This window comes from Cavia porcellus, unplaced genomic scaffold (genome assembly GCF_034190915.1).
Source record: "Cavia porcellus strain 051 isolate PalLab524CR breed Dunkin Hartley unplaced genomic scaffold, mCavPor4.1 scaffold_17, whole genome shotgun sequence".
NCBI lineage: Eukaryota > Metazoa > Chordata > Mammalia > Rodentia > Caviidae > Cavia > Cavia porcellus.
Window position 1 is genome coordinate 28,620,468 of NW_026947500.1, and position 21,297 is coordinate 28,641,764.

General features: G+C 51.0%; 1 protein-coding gene across 5 annotated transcripts in view; it reads right to left on the reverse strand.

The window, feature by feature from the left end:
- Shank2 (SH3 and multiple ankyrin repeat domains 2) overlaps window positions 1–21,297 on the reverse strand; it is a 503,818-nt gene that overhangs the window by 233,111 nt on the left and 249,410 nt on the right. For all 5 annotated transcript variants that reach the window (XM_063227696.1, XM_063227697.1, XM_063227700.1 and 2 more), the window contains one exon: window positions 19,275–19,388. In XM_063227696.1, the coding sequence (XP_063083766.1) occupies window positions 19,275–19,388 (114 nt within the window). The remainder of the gene's footprint in view (window positions 1–19,274; window positions 19,389–21,297) is intronic.

Below are 21,297 nucleotides of genomic sequence, written 5' to 3' on the forward strand. Positions count from 1 at the left end.
GGATTCAGCCAAGCCTGAAGCTATCATCGGCATCCGCCAGGTTAGGCTTGGATTTTGTTGTTTGTAACTAAGATGCCTGGTTGATATGGAAGAGTGCAGGTTTTGACCTGGTCACAGGTCCCGAACTCCCGAGGAACTACAAACGCTGACGGGGCTTGGCCTTGTGCCCTAGCTTAGCATACCCTCAACAACTGATGATACCAGGGCAGCTGGTGCAGTACTAAGCATGTGCTCTCTCAGCTGGGGTGAGATCAGTCCGGTTTTCCTCACTCACTGCATCACACTCCTTTAGGGAATGGCATTTTATCCTAACATCCCAAGCTGTCTGAACTGCAAGGCAAAGAGAAGCCTGGACAGAGGAGGCAGTTTGGAATCGGGAAGAAGGCTGTTTCATAGTACATACTGTGGAAGAGATTGCCATCTGTCTACACCATCACTTCCCCATGTAGTTCTCAAAAGTGGGATGCTTGGGGTGAAAGCCACCACTAAGATGATGTCATAGCCAATAATCCAGCTGGAAGCAGTGCATATCTCATTAATGGAATGTGGATATGATAGCTGGAGTTTTAACAGCCATTTTGAGCCATGAGGTAGCCTGTTAAGGATGCTGGGACAGCAAGAAACAAAGAGACTAGATTCCTGTAGGTTTGATGTCTCCAATCAGCTCTCAACTTCTTCATTTGCCTTCTTTAATACAAAAGAGAAATACATTCTATCTCAATTAAGTTAGTGTTTTTCTGTCACATGTCTCTGAAAAGAATCTGAGCTGACAGGGACACTGTGGCAAGACACATCTTGAGTATTTCAGCTAAGGAGGAGGAAGATGGCTAAGGAGAGAATAGGTTTATCAAGATAGGAATATCTAGATTTTTACATTAATTTGAAAGCTTTTCTTTGAATGCCACAGCAACGTTCCCTTCAACACCCCCAGGCCCTGGTTTAAGTCACAAAAATAGTTTCCACTCCTAAGCAACCATGTGCAGGGCTTGATCAAACACCAGGACTGGCACCCGGGGACAGATGCCCCTTGGAGCAGAGTGTGGGCTGAGGCACAGTGCTGCACACCCCGCTGGGGAGGGATCGCTCTGCGCTAGGTAAGATCTACCTGTCGAGTTTCTTTTGTCTCATAACAATTCCATTTTGTCACTCTAATTTTAGTGGCAATGTTTCTGTTCCAATCAGTGATCATTTTGGAAAAGTGGGCTGTCGGAGGAGGTTTTGGCATTCACAATGACAAGCAGTGAACGGCAGAAGACGACTGATTTCTAACCACGTCGCGCTTGCGCTGTTTTTACAGGCTGGTTAGTGAGCCCCAGAAAATAACAAGTTCCCCCAGGATGCAGTGTTTCTTCTGGGGCTCCAAAGGGCCAGAATCTGCAAAGCGTCCACTGTGCACCACACAGGGACTGAGGAAGGTGGCAGGCAGGCATGCAGGGCCCTCCCAGCCAGAGTGGTGCCCAGGGACACAGGGAGGGGACAGACCCAAAAGAGTAAGTGCAGGTGTGTTAATACTGCCTGCAGAGAAGTCACCCAGGTAGGCCGTGGAGAAACCATCGCCTCTGCCTTCCAGCCCAGGCTCCCACCAGCCCTGATCCCAGGAGCATGGGCCACAGGGACCGCATTCTTTAGGATTGAGATTTAATGTGGGAAAGCCTGACAGTTTCTCAAAAAGTTAAAACACTGACATTCTCCTCTCAGGTGGGTGTGTCACAGAGGCATGGTCACAATTAGCCAGAAAGGGGAGGGGGCACATTAACAGATCCACAGCAGAATCGAGAGACATGATGTGGCCCAGCCACATGGCAGTGCCACGGAAGACTGCAGGTGCCAGGCTCGTTCATAAGCATGTCCAGGAGAGGGCCTCACAGTAGCACCACAGGGGATGAGGACATGTCCTGTGGACCCGAGTCCTCTACCTACCTGTCTGTGACAGTCAGGGCCAAGTCGCATGAATGGACTGAAAATGGACAGTGCCTGGGACCTTGGTTCAGTGGTGTGGAGCCTTGAACAAGTAGGTGACATCCACTGTTACACAAGAGGCAGACAAGGACAGACAGATGGACCCCAACAAGCCAAGTCATAGGGCTGAGAAGCTCCCTGATACAGAGGGGTAAGGGTGGAGCAGGGACAGCTGGCCAGAATGACAGGGGATGGGCGTTTACACCTGGAGGCAGTGTGTGGTGAGGCTTCGAGGTGGGATGCAGCGAGAGGGTGCAGGACAGGCTGGAGGAAGCCCAGGTTACTATAAAGCCTGTTCCAGCAGACAGAGGGCAGTGGCCCGTAGGAAGGGCCCCTTCTCCAGGCTCAGGGGTCCCAGAAATCTGTGCCTTAGGCAACAGCCTGCACTCCTGGGTATCTCCCAGCAGAGGGAAGGAGGTCTCTGGGGGGCAGGTTTCCTGGCAGGCCCCACCTGGCAGCAGAAATGAGGCTGGGGAAACCTTGGGCAGTGGGCAGCTCAGAGTCAGAGGGAGGAAGCCGGCAGTGGTGGCTGCAGAAAGAGCTGCTGAGACCCGGATGCCCATGCTTTCTATGATTTACATCCTGTGTGTGCACAGCAGGGCAGTGTGAGGTCCTGGACACAGTCCCTGCTTTTCCTGTCTGCTCACCCGGTCTCCCCCTGGTGGTCCCTGGCACAGGGATGGACAGTGTAGGCATCAGTTTTCCACTGCAGTACTCTCAGGCTTCCCCTGATTGGTTCACAGAACCAAGTCTGGCCCTATTAGTGGGACTCTCAGCCTCAAAGAGCACTTGGCTCTGTGGCCCAGCCCAAGGCCATGATGGGCTCTGTGCCCCTGTGCAGAGGCAGGTGTCCCAGGGGCCTCCTTCCCATGCTGACCTGGGAACTGATGATGCCCAGTGTGGGGAGGGAGCATCAGATGGCTGTCTGCAGGCCAGTGCAGAGACCACACATCTCCTCCATCCCCCCAACTCCCAGGGTTCTGTGGCTGCCTGGGCCCTCCAAAGGTGCTGCTACATGTCCTCGTCAAATGTACCTTGACCCCTGGAGTCAGACCCAGTGTCCTTGCGGTCCTTGGGGAAGACAGTGGTAGGGGTGAGGACCACCTGTGATGCTTGGCACAGCCTCCATTGGTGGCAGGTCCCCCCAGGCCCTGTTCCTGGCGTAAGGAGGGCAGACCCGATTCACTCGGCAGCCCGCTGAGGGTGCCACTGTCCCGCCTCACTCTCAGAAGGGCCCCATGTCAGTGATAAATGAGCCAGTCACCCTCGCAATCAGACTCCTTCTAGGACCAACCACGAGGAAAGCCAGGGCTTCAGGAACAAGAACTAGGCCAGGGCATCGCTAGGTTTTGTGTCTTCCAGAGCTCAAGGGCAGAGCCCGGCCTCACTATGCTGGAACCACTCAACCACCCGAGCTGTGTTCGGTGAGTGCACCATGCACCTAGCCAGTGGGGGCCCCTTAGGCCTCTGAAGTCATGCAAGAAATGGTGTGCATGTGTATAAACATGTGTGCATGTGAAAGCATGCTTGTGTGCGTGCATACACATTTGCGTGCATGTGAACACACGTGTGCAGTGGTGTACATGCATGAAGCAGCAAGGCAATGCATGCCAGCATGAGCACACACACATGTGTAGCACATATTTGTGCCCTTGTGGTGTAAGTCAGTGCCTGTCTTTTGTCTGGCGGTCAGGGATGCCACGACTCCCTCTTTCATGGAGAGGTACCAGCCACACTGGTCCTGCAGACACAAGAGGCTGTGGGCACAGAACTGGGGTGGACCTCCAGCCTCTTCATCTCTCACCCTGCACCCCGTCCTTAGCGGGACCATGCCACAGGTGTAGTCTCTGGTGTCCTGTGGCAACTGGATGCATGTCCCTGGTGTCCCAGTGGCTGGGGAAAGACAAAAGTTCTTTTCAGCTGAGTATCTGGATCAGATAAAACTCTCATCTAGGGCAGAAAATTCTGGTTTCCACAGTCTGCCGAATGGGGACACGGAGTTCAGCCATCTGTCTTTCTCTTTGCCACGGGTGTCATAGCAGACAAAGCCACCAGCCCAGTCTGTTTCCAATAGCAGGAAGCTGGTATCTATAGAGCAGTCCCTGGGAGGCCATCAAGGGTGACAGGGAACATCACCACTTCCCTGATGCCCTATGCCTTTGCTCATCTGCTCAGTGGGAACTTGCTGAGCCAGCAAGGGGATAGTCAGGCACAGCAGAGGTCAGCTGTCCAGCTGCATCACCACAGAGGCCCCAGTGGTCCCCATAGACCCATCTGGACAGAAGTCACTGCACTGCAGGAGGCCAGCTTGGCTGATTGCAGTGTGGTGGCTGGGAAGTTACTTAACTTCCAGGGACCTGTCTTGTCAGCAGTGCTGACCTGCTCATCTCATGGGAGACAGCAGGACAACTGAGGACTCTGAAGGCTGTGGTGCTGATAATGGGATGGTACAAGTGACAAGGTTTCAATGTCTCTGCATCAATGAACATGGGCTTCCTCTGCCCAGTGGCTACCAGGCTTGCTCACTGCAAAGACCTGCAGAGCTGCAAGTGAGGTGGGTGGTTTCTACCCATAGCCAGCATGGCTCTCTTTGCCTCTTGGCTCTAAAGGGCAGGGACACAACCAGCCCCAAAGAAGGGAGGTTGCAGAAACCGGAAGGATGGAGGTGCTCTGCAGTCATGGACCTGAGATGCTGGCACTAAGGAGAGATGAGGGCAACTCAGCCCCTGGGCATTTCCTTAGGAAGCATGGGTCTCCACGGAGAAGCCCAGCTGTGGGGCTGGCAGGCATGCAGGCTGTTGTGTCAGAACCTTCTGGATGTCTGCGAAGGGCACATTTGCATCTTGGCCAAATAAGCAAGAGATGACTTGGAGTGCATTCATAGGAGACAATAATTCTCGTGGAGCAGCTTCTGGGTTGGCTGGTGTTCTGGAGGGACCTGGCAGCATTCTGCAATTATTTCACAAGATGAATGCTCTAATTCAAAGGGAAAGACCCTAGGAAGGGGCTGCAGAGCTCATTCTAGACCTACGCACATCCCCAGAACTGACCAGGAGAGGGCAGCGCTGAGCTGGACCAGCCACCGTGGTCACACAGGCCTTGGGGCAGATGTGGGATAGAGGTTCAATAAATATTGCACACTCCCTGCACAGCCCAGCCTGCAGGATGCCAGGGCTCCTGAATGAGTCCTGGTGTGGCCACCCTGCAGACCGCCACTAGCCCCGCCAGTTTTCTGAACAAAGCACCTCTGTTTTTCAATGCAGCTGAACCCTAGTGTCTGAAGGTGAGGGAAGAAGAGTGAGCAGGGGCAGCAGACAGTGGGTGAGCTCTGTGATCTCCTGGAAGAAGAAAATGCAACCCCTCGTTCCAAAGGATTGGGCATTTCAGGCTGATGACAGCAGAATATCACATAGCACATCAAGGCGGGAAGGTGAGCAGGGTCCAACAGTCCCCTTGAAAGGTGCGGCCCCAGGGACCAAACTCCTCCAGCCAGGTGCCATCTTAGAGTTCCTGCCACCTCCCGATGGCATAAGCATGAGACCAAGAGACAAGGCACACTGGCTCTGGAAGCTACGTGCTCGCCAGGAATCCTGGAGGGAGCTAGGTAGAGGCAGCCAGACCTCACCCTGGATGCCGGAACAGTTCTTCTGCAGGGGACAGAAGCAAGGTGGCACTGCACAGCATGGAGAAACTGGGCTGGCAGTTTTGAGGACATGTGTCCAACAGAGACAGCGGGGAGCTTTCCTGTGGTGAGACCTTCACCGTGCTGCCATTCACAGCACAAGATCGAGACAGACACAGTTGCAAACCACGAGCGAGCGTGATCGGCACATGGGCCAGTATCGTGTCAATGTCACATCTGTGACAACCTGTAACAGCTACTGGGAGTGCAATTCAGGAAGAATATTTTCGATCCATGATATCATGTCCTTCCACTTGGAAAAAAAAAACAGGATTTTTAATTATAGAGCATGAGCTCAATTTTGTTTAACATACATACGCGCATGCTCAGAAAAAGACTTAAAACCTCCCCGATGACTGCCAACAGGGGGCAGTGTGCAGCCAGCTGTGCGTCACCACGCGGGCCTGAAAGGACAGACCGACAAGCAGGAAAGGTTTAGTCTGGCTCACAATTTTAGAGGGTTCTGCCCAGAGCTGAGTGGCTCCAATTCTTCTGAGCCAGTGGTGAGGGGGCACATCAAGGCGGGAAGGTGGGCAGGGTCCAACAGTCCCCTTGAAAGGTGCAGCCCCAGGGACCAAACTCCTCCAGCCAGGTGCCATCTTAGAGTTCCTGCCACCTCCCGATGGCACCACAGGCTGGGGACTCAAACTTGAACACAGTGGCCTCTGTAGGGACATTTGCTCTAAATCATAACAGGTAAGGTTCTGAATCATCTTTTTATTCTTTACACTTTCCCAGCTGTGCGACAGCTCTACACACTAACTATATAATAAAACACTAATTTACAATGTGACTCCACAGAAGAGACACAAAACCCTAACAAGTCCATGAAATGATGCTCGGCACCAATACCACCAAAGCCACTGGAACCATGAGGCAGCACCTCCCGTGCATGCCCTAGGACACCTCCGCAGCAGCGAACTGGGAAATGGGTGTTGGCAAGGACGCGGTGAAATTGGAACCCTCACACCCTGTTGGTGGGAATACGAAACAGGGAAGCCACTGTGGAAAACAGCCTGGTGGTTCCTCAAAAAGTGAAACATAGCAGCCCTAGGAGGGAAATTCCCTTCCTAGGTATGCACCCTTGAGATGGGAGTAGGAATTCCAGCAAAAATTGCACAGAAACAATGTGCAAAATAGCAAAGGGGTGGAAACAACCAAGCATCCATCAACTGATGATAAACAGATCAACAGAGCATGATGTATGCTCATGAGGGACTATTACACAGCCATAAAAAGCACTCACTTGGAAAACACTATATATTGTATAATTTCATTACATAGAGTGTTAAAGAATGGGGAAATCCATGGAGAGAGAAAGCAGCTTTCTGGTGGTGGTTAGGGGCAGAGGAAGATAGAATGACCTTTATGGGTTTTTCTTAGGGTAATGAAATATTTCGGAATCAAATAATAGTGAGGTTTCAAAGATATGGGGAATATTCAAAGAGCCACTGAAATGCATACTTTAAAAGGGTGAATCTTTTGGTTTAGGAATTATGTTTCAATTCAAGAAAAACATAAACTGAGTACCCACATCTGGTGTCCCTCAGAACACAGAGCGATGTCACATTAGACAGGACAGGGTTAACGGGCAAGAGTTAATTCTGCAGCCTGATTGGGCTAATCATCTCGAGGCTTCTGGAAGCTGCCTTTGCTGCAGATGGGTGCAGACTCTGGGTCCACGTCTGTGGGTAGAGCCCACCCGATGCTTCCTGGTCGGTATCCTGACTCCACCATGCCAGGTCTCCTGGGAACCCAGCTTCTCCCTGTCCCCTGGGCTACCCTGTGTATGACCCTGCCTGGAGACAGGTAACACATGCAGTGCCCTCTCAGACTGGCTACACGATTTCTTTGAGCAGGATTCTGGCCTTTACAGAGCCACATTACATATGCATGTCTTAAATTTAATCTGCAAATGTGGAGATTTCATCGTTACCAGCATGCGGCCCCCATAAGCCAATGTTTATTCATAATCCCCGAATCTGTTTCCCATCGTCTATTTCAGAGGAGCCAAAAACAACATCTCCATTCAGTAGCAGAACACCATATGACAGCTTTCACTTTCCAAAATGAGCCGCGGCGCACTCCGGGGTGGGGGGTGGCCCCGGCTCTGTCTTTGCCCCAGCTACAGAGGGGCTCCTGGACTCACCATCCCCATACTGGGTGTCCTGGTGCCCAGGGGGGACCTCAGGTTCTTCCTTGTGGGATTCCATCCCACAGATAGCTCATCACAGGCACCATCTGCACACATGGGCGCCTTCGCCCTCTCTTCTTGGGTCATGATACCATTGACCTCTGGAGCACTGCAGAATCCAGACACTCATGGCACAGCAAAGGGACAGGCTGGTAACCCTCCCCAAGTGGGGTGCCAACTGGAGCCCCCCCCCCAGCGTGTGGCTTGGCAGATACAGAGTGAAGCCTGTAGGCTGGACTCAGAGGCAGGGCAGCCATGCATGGTGTGAGGCAACCAGGTCCCTGGGCTGGCTTTGGGGAACCGCAGGTGAACAACTCCTAGGGTGGAAGACCACAAGAGACCTGGTTGGGAGCCGAAGACTCTCAAGTATGTTGGGGTCTCAGGTGTGTCCACCACCTTGCTGGGTGTGGGGATTTATAATAGGAGTGGGTGTCCAACTGTATCCGGGACAACTCGTGAATGAAGGAAAAAGTGGAGATCTACAACCCCCCAAGCAAGACTACCCCGTTCAGCCATGGTTTCATCTGTCTAGCATCCATTCATCCATCTCTCCATCCATCTATCCGCCCATCATCCTTTTACCTACCCACTCATTAACGCATCCATCTGCCTGTCCATTCACCCATCCACCTAACTGCCTATCCTTCCACCTGCCCATCCATCCATCCATCCATCCATCCATCCATCCATCCATCCAGATAGCCACCTAGCCACCCACCTCTCCTGTCTACCCGTTTATTACCCCTCATTCACTCACCCATCTATCCACACATCTGCCCAACCAGCCATCTATCACACACTCCATTCTGGTCCTTGCTCTTGATCCCTCTGCCTCCACCATGTGCACCTGCTCCAACATGCAACTCCCAAAGCCAATTCATTAAACATACCAGGAAAGCTATTTCAGGACACATCCCCAAGCCCCACTGCAGACACTGGCTTTACCAGGCAGAGGGACCCTGATGCCAGTATTACTCTCCAGTCGGCTGGTCTTAGGGTCAGGCTCTAACATCGGGCATCTGTGGATGTGGTAGGCAGGATAAGTACAGGAGAGACTCTGCCAGGGGTTGACCATGAAGGATTCATTCATGGCCTTATGGCAAATACAGCACTGTCCTTGCAATTTCACAGACCAGGACATGGTGACCCAGAGAGGCCAAGTAATTTGCTTAGGACTGCACAGCAAGAAAATGGTGGTGGCTCTGATTCCTGAGTCCGTGGCCTTAGATCAGAAGCTGTGGATGCTGTTTGCCTTTTTCAATGGATTCAGGCAACTGGGTCATCCACAACACAGGATGGATGCTGGGCAGACACAGAGGCCTCTGAAGGCTGATGGGCTGGCATGAAGGGACATCAATAACAGTTTAAGGACAGAGGGGACACCCACTGCCTTCAAGTCAGACCACCAAATGGTCCTGAGGAGGGGACTATAGTGGGAAGGGGCCGAACTGGGTGTCCTCTGCAGACAAGACCAAATGGAGGAGAGCTTGCTTTATGGCAATAACTCCTATCCACTGTTATGGAGTGAATTGTGTGCCCCCAAACTCCTGTGTTCAGGGCTAGACCCAAGTGGGACTGTATCTGGAGGCAGAACCTTCAGGGAGGCAGCTGAGGTTAAATAAGGTCATAAAGGTAGGGCCCTGACCTGACTAGGGCTGTTGTCCTCATTAGAAGAGGAAGAGCCCCCAGGGCTGCGTGTACTCAGAGGAGAGGTCATATGAGGACATGGGGAAGGGTCACCTGCCAGCCAGAGGACAGCACCCACCAGGAACCAAGCCATCTGACCTTGACCCAGGAAGCTTGGACTCCAGAGTGAGGAGAAAGCACACATTTGTCATTTCAGCCCCTTAGGCTTGGAACTTTGCTATGGCTGTCTCAGCTGACACATGCAAGTAACACCCAGAGAAAAAGATAATGTCCCCCATCCTAAGAGTGTGGGCCATGCCCTACCCCTCCCTCTAAAACCCCAACCCACAACGGCCATAGCACAAGGTGAATTTCCCTACAGAGCTGTGGACACCACATCCTGTAGTGGCAGGAAGGACAGGGTTGGTACCCAGCATCATCAGGTTGCCATGGTAATCCATAGCCAGCCATCACCGCTGCTGGGAGGAGCCAGGAAAGGTCTGGGTCCCACAGCAAAGTCAGAGAGTAAATCCTCCTGAGGCAGCCCTGAACAGACAGACGCAGCAAAACTATTTTGGGGGCAAACTCGGGCATGGAAACCGGTATTTAAAATCCTGAGCAGCTGCTAAGAAACAGAGGCACATCCCACCCCCCAACCCCAAGCAGCTCCAAGTGTATTTTAATAAAATGGCGTAAAAGAAAGGGCGGGCGGGGAAGGTGCTGTATGTGCCTGCCAGGTTGTTTAACACACTCAGTCATTAGCAGGCAGGACCACGAGTTCTCGACATTATTTTATGTTCCATTGGGGAACAGCTAGTGAGTCCTTTGGAAGCTGGTTTTATTGCTTATTAATATTTTAGATTACAATTGTGCTACTAGAGCCACTTGCTTATATTTTTAAATGCTCCAAAGATAACAAAAACATTCTATTTTGGAACACTCTGCCATGGCCCCTGTGATGTTTTACAGAGGACTTGGTGCATGGTGACAAGCAGAATGTCCCTTTGACAGCAGGACTCCACCAGTTTCTGCCCTGAGGCTCCAGCCAGGGAAACCCAGAAAAAAGCAGTAGTGGGGGTGGCAGGGAGGGGGCTGCTGTCCCTTCTTTGTCTCCCTAGAAGCGACTCCTATTAGTAGTAGTAAAGCAGGGCATGGCAGCATCCCCTGTGGTCTTCAAAGAGCCTATGCCCGGCTTCCCTATGGAAGGGATGTCTGAGGCTTCCCATGCAGAGGCCCTGCTCCCTCCTGCTGGCTATAGCGCCAGCATCCCCGGAGTGCCATCCTTCTAGGCCCCTAAGGCCGGTCTGGCCACCCAAGCTTGCTATGTGCACCCACCTCACGGTCACAGTAAGCTGTTTCAGGGTAGGTAGAGAAGTGATTCAGATCAGTGTCATCGCGGTGAATCCCAGCACTTTTGCTAAGCTAAGCAGCTAGAAAACAGTCATTCTCTCTTGATACTGAAGTTGGAACTAGGAGAACATAAGACAGGGGGCTGCCAGGGACCACCTGAGAGGTAAGTTAGCTTAAGAAGAAAGCCAATATGGAGGAACTAGGGCCTAGAGATGGGAAGAGAACTCAGTACAGACAGCGTCGGAGCACCCAGATGCAGCTCTCCCTGAAGCCAGTAATCCCAGGCCCTTCAATCACCTAAGCTAATAAATTCCTTCCTGAGGGGTTAGAGGAGAAGGGAGGGGCTTTTTACCTCCAACCAGAAGAGTGATAATAACTAGAACAGTCTCTGAACTGGGACAGAGCGGAAGGAGAAGGCCAAGGTCAGTAGTTTAAGGCCAGGCGTCTCCCTCCAGCCCTGTCACCAGCCAGAATCCTGAGCAACTGCGAGCCCACAATTTTCCTTGGACAGAAGCTTGAGCCCCACATCAGGGTTAGAACCCCGAGTCATCTCAAAGGTGTCCCGGTAGTACAAGAATATTGCTATTTGTTGTTTTAAAAAAAAGGATCTTATATTTATTTTGCATACCAAACTGTTTTGCCTTGGTAGTTGAAATTTTCACAGCAGGAACTTCAATTTTGCAACAAGAATTCTTTTAACGTCAGCACTTTCTCTCTGAAAATGGGATTTCTGGTTCACTATAGTAGGAGAGATCTAAACTGTGTGGTCACTGAGTCCCTTCCAGTTTTTGGCCCTCTGGGTGGTGTTTTATGTTGACTGCCACTGATGGGAATGAACGACAAGGGGTGCTTTGCTCAGTGACCCAGATGTAAGTCCCTGGGGATCTGGGACACTGGACCAGCTGTTTAGATTCTCCAACTCCCATTTCCTCACACGAAAAGTAGAAATGCTGATTCTTAGCATGGAGGGCTGTTATAGAGATAAGAGAAACACAAGTGATGCCAGGTCAGTGGGGTCTGGTCACCACGTCTGGGTCAGGATTGCTGTCACATTTCAAGCCAGCCCATGTGTGTGGACAGAGCCCTCTGATGCCCATGATGCCTGCCCAAGCACATACATCTGAAGTTCTCCCCCACCCACACAGCCCTGAGAACCTCTGAGAGCCCAGGACACCATAACCACACCAGAAGGCTTGTCCAGATGAGGGACCAGGGCTCAGTTACCCCCGAAGTCGCGGGCTGAGTTTCCAGGCATACTCTTCACTGCATACCTATTTCTTGGATGAGCACTTTGAAGCCTTCCACATTCCGGCCACAGATAGGAAGGAGGCATCATGATCAACTAAGCAGAAAGAAGGAAATGGGATTATGGTGGGTCAACAGCCAGAAAGGGGCCTGTGGAAGGCATCTGGGCCCCTGGAAGAGAGCAGCCATACTCTGGGAAGAGGCTTGCAAATGGATCCTGCTGACCTGAGGCTTGCTGCCAGACGACAGAGAGGGGCCACGAACCAGCAAGAGACAGACAGACAATCTGAAAGAAAAGCAGGAGGAAAACGTGACCTTGTACTTGGCAGGAGAGTGGCACATAAGTGACCAGCCAACACGCAGGACAAGGCCAGCCTCAGAAGTGACACCAAAACTGAAGATGTAGTAGGTCTGGGAGTGCTGGGGACACATGGACAGCACCGATTCATCTGCACGTCTCGAATTCACATGGTGAGGCCCTGACTCATCACAGGATGGCGTTTGGGAGGTGACCAGGGTCAGGAGAGAACGCAAGGTGCAACCTCTGCTGTGGGATTAGCACCCTCGGAAGAGACCACAGAACATATTTGCTCTTTCCTGTGTGCGCTCTCTGCCCAGCTCTTGCTACCCGGTGAGGCCTCAGTGAGACGCCAGCTACCTCACTTCAGGAAGAGGGCCCTTGGCAGAGCACCTTGAGCTGGGACTTTGCAGCCCCCAGGCAGGGTTACAAGAGAGACACCCCTTTAGACAGGGTTGAAAGGTCTGGAAAAGGAGAAGATGCAGCCGCACTGAGCACAGCCCCTCCTGGCGTGTGAGCCACACTCCTGTGTGTGTGTCACCAACTCCGGCAGAGAACAGAGGTGCCTACAGCAATATCCGTGACAGTTCCTGCTGGAGACAACTCAAGTGTCACCGTATAGAGGGACAGAAAAATAAAATCCACACAAACAGGGAAATGGGAGACCAGACCCACTTGCATGGCAGGTTCTGAGGGTCAAGTTACGACAGGAGCTGGGACAGCTGTCTGGACCCTGGTCTCAGAGATGAGGGGCTCACTGGCTATGAAACCCAAAGCCACCATTCAGGGACACAAAATAAGAGAGCGGAGCAATTGAGAACAAGGGTGGGAACAGCACATGTCTCAGGGTGGGGTCGCCAATGGGAGATTGTAACTCAGAAGGGCACAGAGCCGTGGGCGCTGGTTCAAGGGAGATTGGTATGACCCAAATGATTTATGTTTTGCTATACAAAGTACTTTGGGAGCTTCTCTGTATATTTGCTATATTTCACACAATTTTTAAAAAATCACATTAGAACCAAATGCAAACTTCTGACTTACTGAAAAAGCTTGTTACAGGAAGGAGTGAATTCTGGGCCCATCTGGGCTGAGAGGATACCCTGGATACTTTGGCCCTGCAGCTTGGAGGGAGCCCTCATGAATGGGCCCATTCCTTTACTCCAGGAGTGAAGGATGAGCCAGCTTTGTGGGACTGGGGTCCTGACAAAAGGATGAATCTGGCTCCTTTCCCTCTAATGCTCTCCTGCCTTCTACCTGCTATGGATCATGAGAGGCCTCTCCAGATGCAGTATTTCAACCTTGGATTTTCTGCACTCTTCACCTGTAGAAAATAAATCTGTTTTTTTCTTAATGACCTGTCCCAGGAGAGCAGCACAACACTGATTCAGACCCTGAGCAAGTATTTTCTAGGCTTCTGCCTCTTGGCACATGTCAAGCTTGTTCTCAAATCCGGGGCCAGGGCCTATGAGTTTCCCAGCTCTGACTCCTAAAGGGACATCTTAAGTCTGTGACCACAGGTGCCACGGGACACATCATGACCACCATCATTACCATGACCAACGGTATCTTCATCCTCATCACCATCAGCACCAATAGCAGCAGGAACACTAAAGGCCTCACCACCAGAAGCATCAGCACCACAAAGAGCATTACCATGGTTACCACCAATGTTACCAGTGCCACCACATCCCACTTCCCAACTCCACAGCTACCAAGTCTTAATACCACTGAAGGTGGCTGCTGCTCTGAAGACACTTGAGCCTGACTCAGATGTATTTATGGCTTTATGGATGCTGGCTTGAGTACCCAGTGAATGTGCTTCTCTGTGCAGGTTCATCTCTCACCCTCATGTCCAAAATGAGGAACGTCAGCTTGTCCTCACTTCCCCAGCTTACTGTGAAGATCACATAAGCTGTAAGCCAAGAGGCAAGGAGCTATTACTACAGTCACAAGGTTTAGAAAAGCTTTGCACAGACTGAAGAGTGTCATACAACCCTACAGCATGGGACACATAAATGACACCAGTAGATACTTAACAAATACTGGGGAAGTTGGAGACAGTTTACCTTGGGAACAGATGTGCCCTAGATGCTGACCTAGTGTTGGACAGCAAGGAATGGTCACTAAGGCAATGGGTCCATCATGATGAGGTCCCTCTTCCTCCCACTTTCCCTTCTTATCAGTGAGACACACAAGAAATCTCAAAGAACAATGTCCACTTATCACTCATGAATTGTCACAAAACAGCAAAACCATCAGATCAGATCATTCTGCTCAGCCCTGATTCAAAGGGTTAGATTTGGATATGGGAGGTTTTAAACTGTATGACTTACTGAGGCCTGGCAGAGGCATAAGGGAAGTGCTGTACGGGCGAAGGGGATGGTCCTGGGTATGGTGAGACAGGATGGCAAAGGTATCCAACAGGCATTCTGTACCCACAGTCAGCTCCTGGAAGGAGCCATGCTGCCCACCCTGGGGTCTGGAGGAACGGTCTAAGCGTGAGACACGTTAGGTCACAGGGTGTGAGAGAAGCAGACACGAGTCATTTCTCAGAGCCAAAGGGAAGGCTGTGGTGACAAGTTCCAGGCTAGCGGCCATTCTTTGTCAAATGAAAAAAGGAGAAATACCAGCAGGGATTCTAGAAGGGATAGTGCCAGTGAAGACAGAGCCTGTGAACCAGATTGCTCAGTTCAAATCCCACCTTGGACACATCCAGTCTTAAGATTTTAGATGTTTGCTCTGCAGGGAGCCTTACAAAGTTGCTTCTTTGAGGACCACTGTAGCTGCCTGTGGCTCCTGCCAGCTGCCTGGCAGGCTCTGGCAGTGCCAATGGTTTAAGCTGTTGCAGGCGGTCCATTTGGTACCCTGGAGAATGAGGCAGGGTTGTTGGGCTGCTGGTCAGCAGGCACCGTTCCCACCTCAGTGACTCTGGGTGACTGATCCTGTCTCAAAGGCTGGGGCCAGCACTGCGCTGTGTGACTCATCACATCCACCTCTTCCTCTGCCCAGTGCTCACCAAGAATCAGGCCTGCATTTCAGCAGCTGAAGTCCAGTGTGCTTTTGTGTTGCAGCCCTTGTCATTTTCTTAGGCAGAAACCAGAGAACCATGTCATCATGGTTTCCATTTATACACAAGACATGTCCTAAGCACAGCACGTGTATGCATTAGACTCTAGAAGAGAAATTTGTCACTGGGCGCCAATATTCTGTCTTGGTTTCTTATCTGAGACCCGTCCTCGGGGGGCATCCCTGACTTTAGTTCAGTTGGTAGAGCTCTAATGGGAAATAGCCACGCCACCACTCAGTCTACCCACCCTTGACCTCAGGTCCACCAATCCCTGGGATGGGGTAGACCAGTGCCTTGAAAGAAACCTGCTAAGATAAAACTCACAGTCCTTATATCTCTATAGCTATATCCATACTCTACTGCTTCTGTTTCTCTGGAGAACCTGATAGTACAGCCACAAAGAAACAGCTTCAGGCCAGGGGACACGTGACCCAGCACCTGTAGCATGCAGGTCACATGGTTGGTCCTTGATAAGCATGTTATAGGCAGTGATGTGGGTCCCTGCTATGTCTCACTCAATGGGCAGCATGGCTTGCTGGATGAAAGTCTGTAAAAACTACTGTGTACCACCTTTTGGATTTTATGTATATTCAAAGTCTGCAAATTTTCAATGTCAATGCCACAAAAAGCACTATGAAAGAAAAAAGTGGAAATTGGTGTTCATGTAAAATTTAAAAACCTTTCTCTCATTAAAAGATACAATTAGAAAATGAAAAGGCAAATCATGGGCTAGAAAAAATACTTGCAATGTATGTCTGACAAAGGCCTAATAAACCAAATACCCATAGAAAACAGCTCCCACAAACCAAAATTGAAAAGATAAATTTTCTAATCAGAAATGGACCAAAAAACCTTGAACAGATTCTTCCCCAAAGGATTTACACGTGTGACACACAAAAGGTGCTTCATAACAACAGTCTCGGAAAAATGCAAATCACTCCCACAATAAGACATCACGTCACATCCTTCGGAATGGTTGAGGTTAAAATACTGATACTATTAAGTGCCAAAGAGAAGGTGGAGCACCTGGAATGCTCAGCTCCTGCTGTAAGAGTATAAATGCCATAACCACTAGGAGAACCCTTTCTTATAAAGCTAAACATGCTCCCACCATATGATCCCAGCAGTTCTCTATCTAAAGAACTGAAACCAGATCTCCAGGGAAAGACTTGCACAAAATACTCCTCACAGTTTCATTCACAATAGTCCAAACTACAAGCAACCTGCCTGTCCATCACCAGGAAAATAAATACACAGACTGTGCCATTCAACACACAATGAAATAGCCCTCAGCAACGAACATGTAGCAAACTGCTGCTATGCCTAACGGTAGAGCAGAATATCACAGGCATTGGGTTGAATGAAAGAAGTCAGACCCCAGGGTACCAGTTGGGCAGTTCGTCTGTAGGAAACTGAACGGACAAAACTGATCTGTGGTGGCAGAATGTAGAATGGTGCAATGTCTCTGGGGGCTGGGGCTGGAGGTAGGAGTGCTGTCTAGAGAGCAGCCTGGGAGAAATTCCTGGGGTGAGAGAGCATTGTGTACGTTAATCGCAGCTGCAGATACAGCTGCATACATTTTTCAAAGTGTAGTCAACTCTTCACCTAATTTGTGCATTTCACTGTATGCAAATCATACCTTTACAAGAAATTAGTAAAAAAGTTGGTAGCAAGTGAGAGTATCAGAAAGCCCAGGGGCAAACAGAGCTCAAGATGCTCAGGAATCTTTCTCCTTTGGAGTCCAGCTCAGATTTCACCTCCTGTGAACTGTGTTGTGCTGCTCTCCACTCATCTCAGGTTGCCAAGAGGCCTTCCTATGTGTCAGCGGAGGTATTAGATTCACAATTTACCATCTGGGCATCCCTGGAACCTGTGAAAAAGGCAACTGAGGTTGCAGATGGAATCCGGGATGTTAATCAGGGTACTTGGACCTGGCTTATCTGAGTGGCCATCACATGAGCCTTTAAGATGGAAGAAGAGGAGGCAGGACACAGAGTCTGACATGCAATGAGGGAGCAAACTGACCTACAGCTGCTGGACTCAGAGGTGAGGAAGGGACCACAGTCAAGAATGCTGCAGCCTGTGGAGGCTGGAGAGGGGGAAATGGATCCCTCCCCCAACCAGGGCATCTGGAAGGAACTCAGCCCTGCCTGGTGGGCCCCAAGCCAGAGTTTTGACCTCTAGAAAACCAAGGGAATAAACCTTGTGGTGTGAAGCCACTCTGTGGCAATTTGTTCCAGCTGCTAAGTTCTTTAATTAAGAAATTTTCCTCAAACAACAGTACTGTACTTGTTTCTACAATAAGCCACCATCTCTGGGAAGCTCTCTCCCAGGGGGGCCAGGAAAAGCCATAAGCTCTCATCTGGGATATGGGGCAAGGCCACAGAGGGTGAGGGGATGCAGGCTGTTCCAGCTGCCCTGCCTTCCCCACCCAGTCCCCGAGAAAGCCACTATTTTCCAGAGAATGGAGCGAGAAGGAGGGCCCAGTGACCCTCTGTGGTCCTCCAGAGCTGCCATGGAACAGCCAGGAATGCACAGCCAGTACACCTGAGTCTTTCCAACAAAAGCCTGGAGGGGAGACAACCTAGCATGGCTCTTAGACAGGATGGGGGAAGGAAGGGGCTGGGGAGGAGGGACTGAAGTCGTGGATGCAGTCTTGAGCTTCCTAGATCTAAGAGGTCATTGCAGGGGAACACAGAGTGGATAAATTGGGAACATGTGCTGGGAGCCGCGAACCCAGCTAGTGCCCAGAGCTCAGTGGCCCTGTCCCTACACCCAGCAAACCTCAATGCTCTTTCTTGTTGACTGCCAACCCCTACTGCCCAGCCCAAAGAGCACAACCTTGTCTTTCAAGGTCCACTTTGGGACAGGTGCTATCTTGACATCCCACAGTGTGGTTCAGTGTCTGTGCCAAGTGGCATCTGCAGCAGTGGGCTCTCAGGTTCCCAGAGAGAAAGCCTGGAGCGTCCCTCTGACAGATTGCAAGATCAGGCTGGCTTAACGGGTCAGAGGGGAGATGCCTCAAGCTTTGAGCGGCTCCAGGCCTTTGCTGGACCTGTCCAGGGATGTTGCATCTGGACTGGAAGCCTTAAAAATGGGACAAAGGGTGCCTTAGAGAGCACTCAGTGGCCACCAGCTCCACACAAGGAGCCAGCAAAGTCAGTGACTGTAAAGAACCCTGTGGCCATTTTCGAAGGTACATTGTCAACCTGGAGCCTGTGAAAACCAGATACAGATAACGTGTGTGACCCAAGACACCGACGCACACTCCCTCCCCAAGTCTTAGATGTCTGTTTTGTGCCGTTTCACAGGCATGGTTTCCTGACATCGTCAAATTCATCTTTTGAAACCCATTTTAGAACAATTCCCTGCCAGGCTCTACTCACGAGTTCTGAGAAGATGCCGTATGACTGCTCTCTGAGCACAGAGCAGCTCCCAGCCCAGCTTCCACACAAACACTCCTAGGAGGTACAGCGGAGCCCTGCCTGAAAGTGGGGAGCTGCCGCTTCCTGGGATCCATACAGATATGGAAAAAGAAATGTAATCAACCCTGAAGGCTTTCTCTGATGCCTAGGACACAAGATCCCACTTTCCTGGGACATGTGCTGAACAGCCTTGTAACTAAAAGCCTCCATATCAGCTCACAATGAATTCTTGCTTTGGACAAAGCCCAGTGGGATGGAACCAGCCAGCCTGTTTCCAGCCATCTAGAGAAGTCCTTGGTTTGTTGCTCGGTCTCCCTTGACAACTCAACAGTCAAACCTTGCTACGTGATTCCAGTTGGACCCATAGCACAGTCATAGGCTGGAAAGGGCCTGGGAACACATAAGGCCGACTGGTGCGGCTGCCTTACCTGCCTGGCCGTCCTTGGGCTTACACTGCACCTCTTCAACACAATCAGCTGGAAACCACCCAATGTGGCCGCGGGCGCTGCCTTCCCAGAAGCCCCCTTCACCGATGCTCAGAACTAGAAGCAATGGAAAGGAAAGGGATTAGCCACAGAGACACAGAGGGAGGAGCCAGAGTAATGGGGGTGGGCAGAAGGATCAAGGGCCAGCAAGTCTGCAAAGCCAGCGTCTGTAGGCCATGCCTTCTCCAGCTGAGAATAAGGGGACCCGGCTAAGCATCTTCATGACTCCTGTCTAGGTGCATTTGCACCAATAGGTAACAATCTCCTCTCCTCTCATGTGGCATAAGAACCAAAGTGCATGCCACTTTGTTCCATCTGTCAGTGCTCCACTGAAGCAGCGAGTGGGAATAGAGGTCCTCACCATCATGACTTCAGTTTGCAGAAGTGGCCAGCTGCTGCTTCCAAAGGAAAAGGAAATGCTGGGGTCATGTTGTCGCTCCTCGCCCGGGTGGCGAGGACAGACAAGTGACAGATCAACTACCTGGCTCTGGGAGGCTCTCAAAGCAAGGAGAAGAGAGAGACCCCCAACAGGAAGTGAGTGGTCTGTGAGTATGAGCTTTCATCCTGCTAGATGTGAAAAGATGGATGGACAGACCACATGCCCAGTGCCCAGAACGCCCCAGCCCCTGGAGCTCAGGGCCTTTGACACATGGCCCCACTAATGAGGAACCTGCTAATCGCAGTCTTGCTGGGAGAAGCAATGACTTCAGACTATCTGAGAGAAAGAAAGGTGGCCACATGGTGCCTTGTCCCCAGGGGCCAGTTTGCATATCTGGACAGGCACAGTTACCTCGACCTGCAGAGTAGGGACTCCTCAGTCCAGCTCAGAACTTCCCTCCCTGGGCAAGGTGCTAGGTGTACTGGGTCAGCAAAGGGTGCTATGCTTGTTAATTCAACTGTTCAGCACGAGTGGGGAACCCAGATACCACAGGCTGGAGGGAAGTCCCACCAGGGTTGCTCTGCTCCCTCGGCCCCATTTTGATAAACGTTTTGGTTGTAATAGCAAAACTCAGGGTGGTACAATGGAGAAAGGGAATCTTTTTATGTTAGGACAGTGGTGCTGGGCTGGGGTTGCCCCTGCTGCTCTGGCTCCCTCTAAATATGGCCATGCAATGGGGAGCTCAAAATAATCTCTCCACACTTTAATCTTCTTTTCCATTACTCTTGATGTGAAGGACCCAGGATTGCAGAAAAGGGGTCATGGCCCCAGAAGTGCTTTCTGCCATCCTTTGTATGAACCTCAAAAGCCAGATAAAGATCCATCTGGCCCACGATTTTGGAAGGTCGGCAGAACACAAAACATCGGCTTTATAAGTTTTTGTTTGATAATCTGAAGAAATGACCTAAATGAAACAGACAAGCTGCATCCCAGCTGACCAGCTCCATCATAACCGCTTGAAGCAATTTCCTCCAAAAATCAATGCTGGCCCCTTAAATTCTGTGCAGCCCAGCGGATGGATGTGCCACATAGTCTCCCAGTGGAGGTCTGGGTTGGATAAAGTCATCTCAGGGTGTGGCCCTAGGTTGCATGGGGAGGCAAGGGACCTGCTCGTGCGCTGTATAATGATGGCCCATGAGGACACCTATGTGTCCTCTGCTGTGTGGCTTGTGAGCAGGTCATTCCACTGCTTTAAAAGCACAAAAGGAGGAGCGAATTGTTTAGGTAGAACCTGATATCTTGTTCAATGGGAGGACCTGATGCTGGAACTTTCAGATGTGGGGCTTCTTTGCTGTGCCCCTAGCACCTTCCTGTGACCTGCAAAGCCAGGAGACAGGGAGAGACATTGAGGGATGGTGGCACAGATGTGAGTGGCACCTACTGGAAGAGGCAACTTCCCATGTGGCCCCCTGTCCTGAGATTATTAAGAGGGGCTCAGTTCAGGGAAGGCTGCATGCTCAATGATGATGTTTTAGACATTAAGTGAGGACCCATGTGAGTGCAATGGAGGAAGCTCTGACGAGGTGT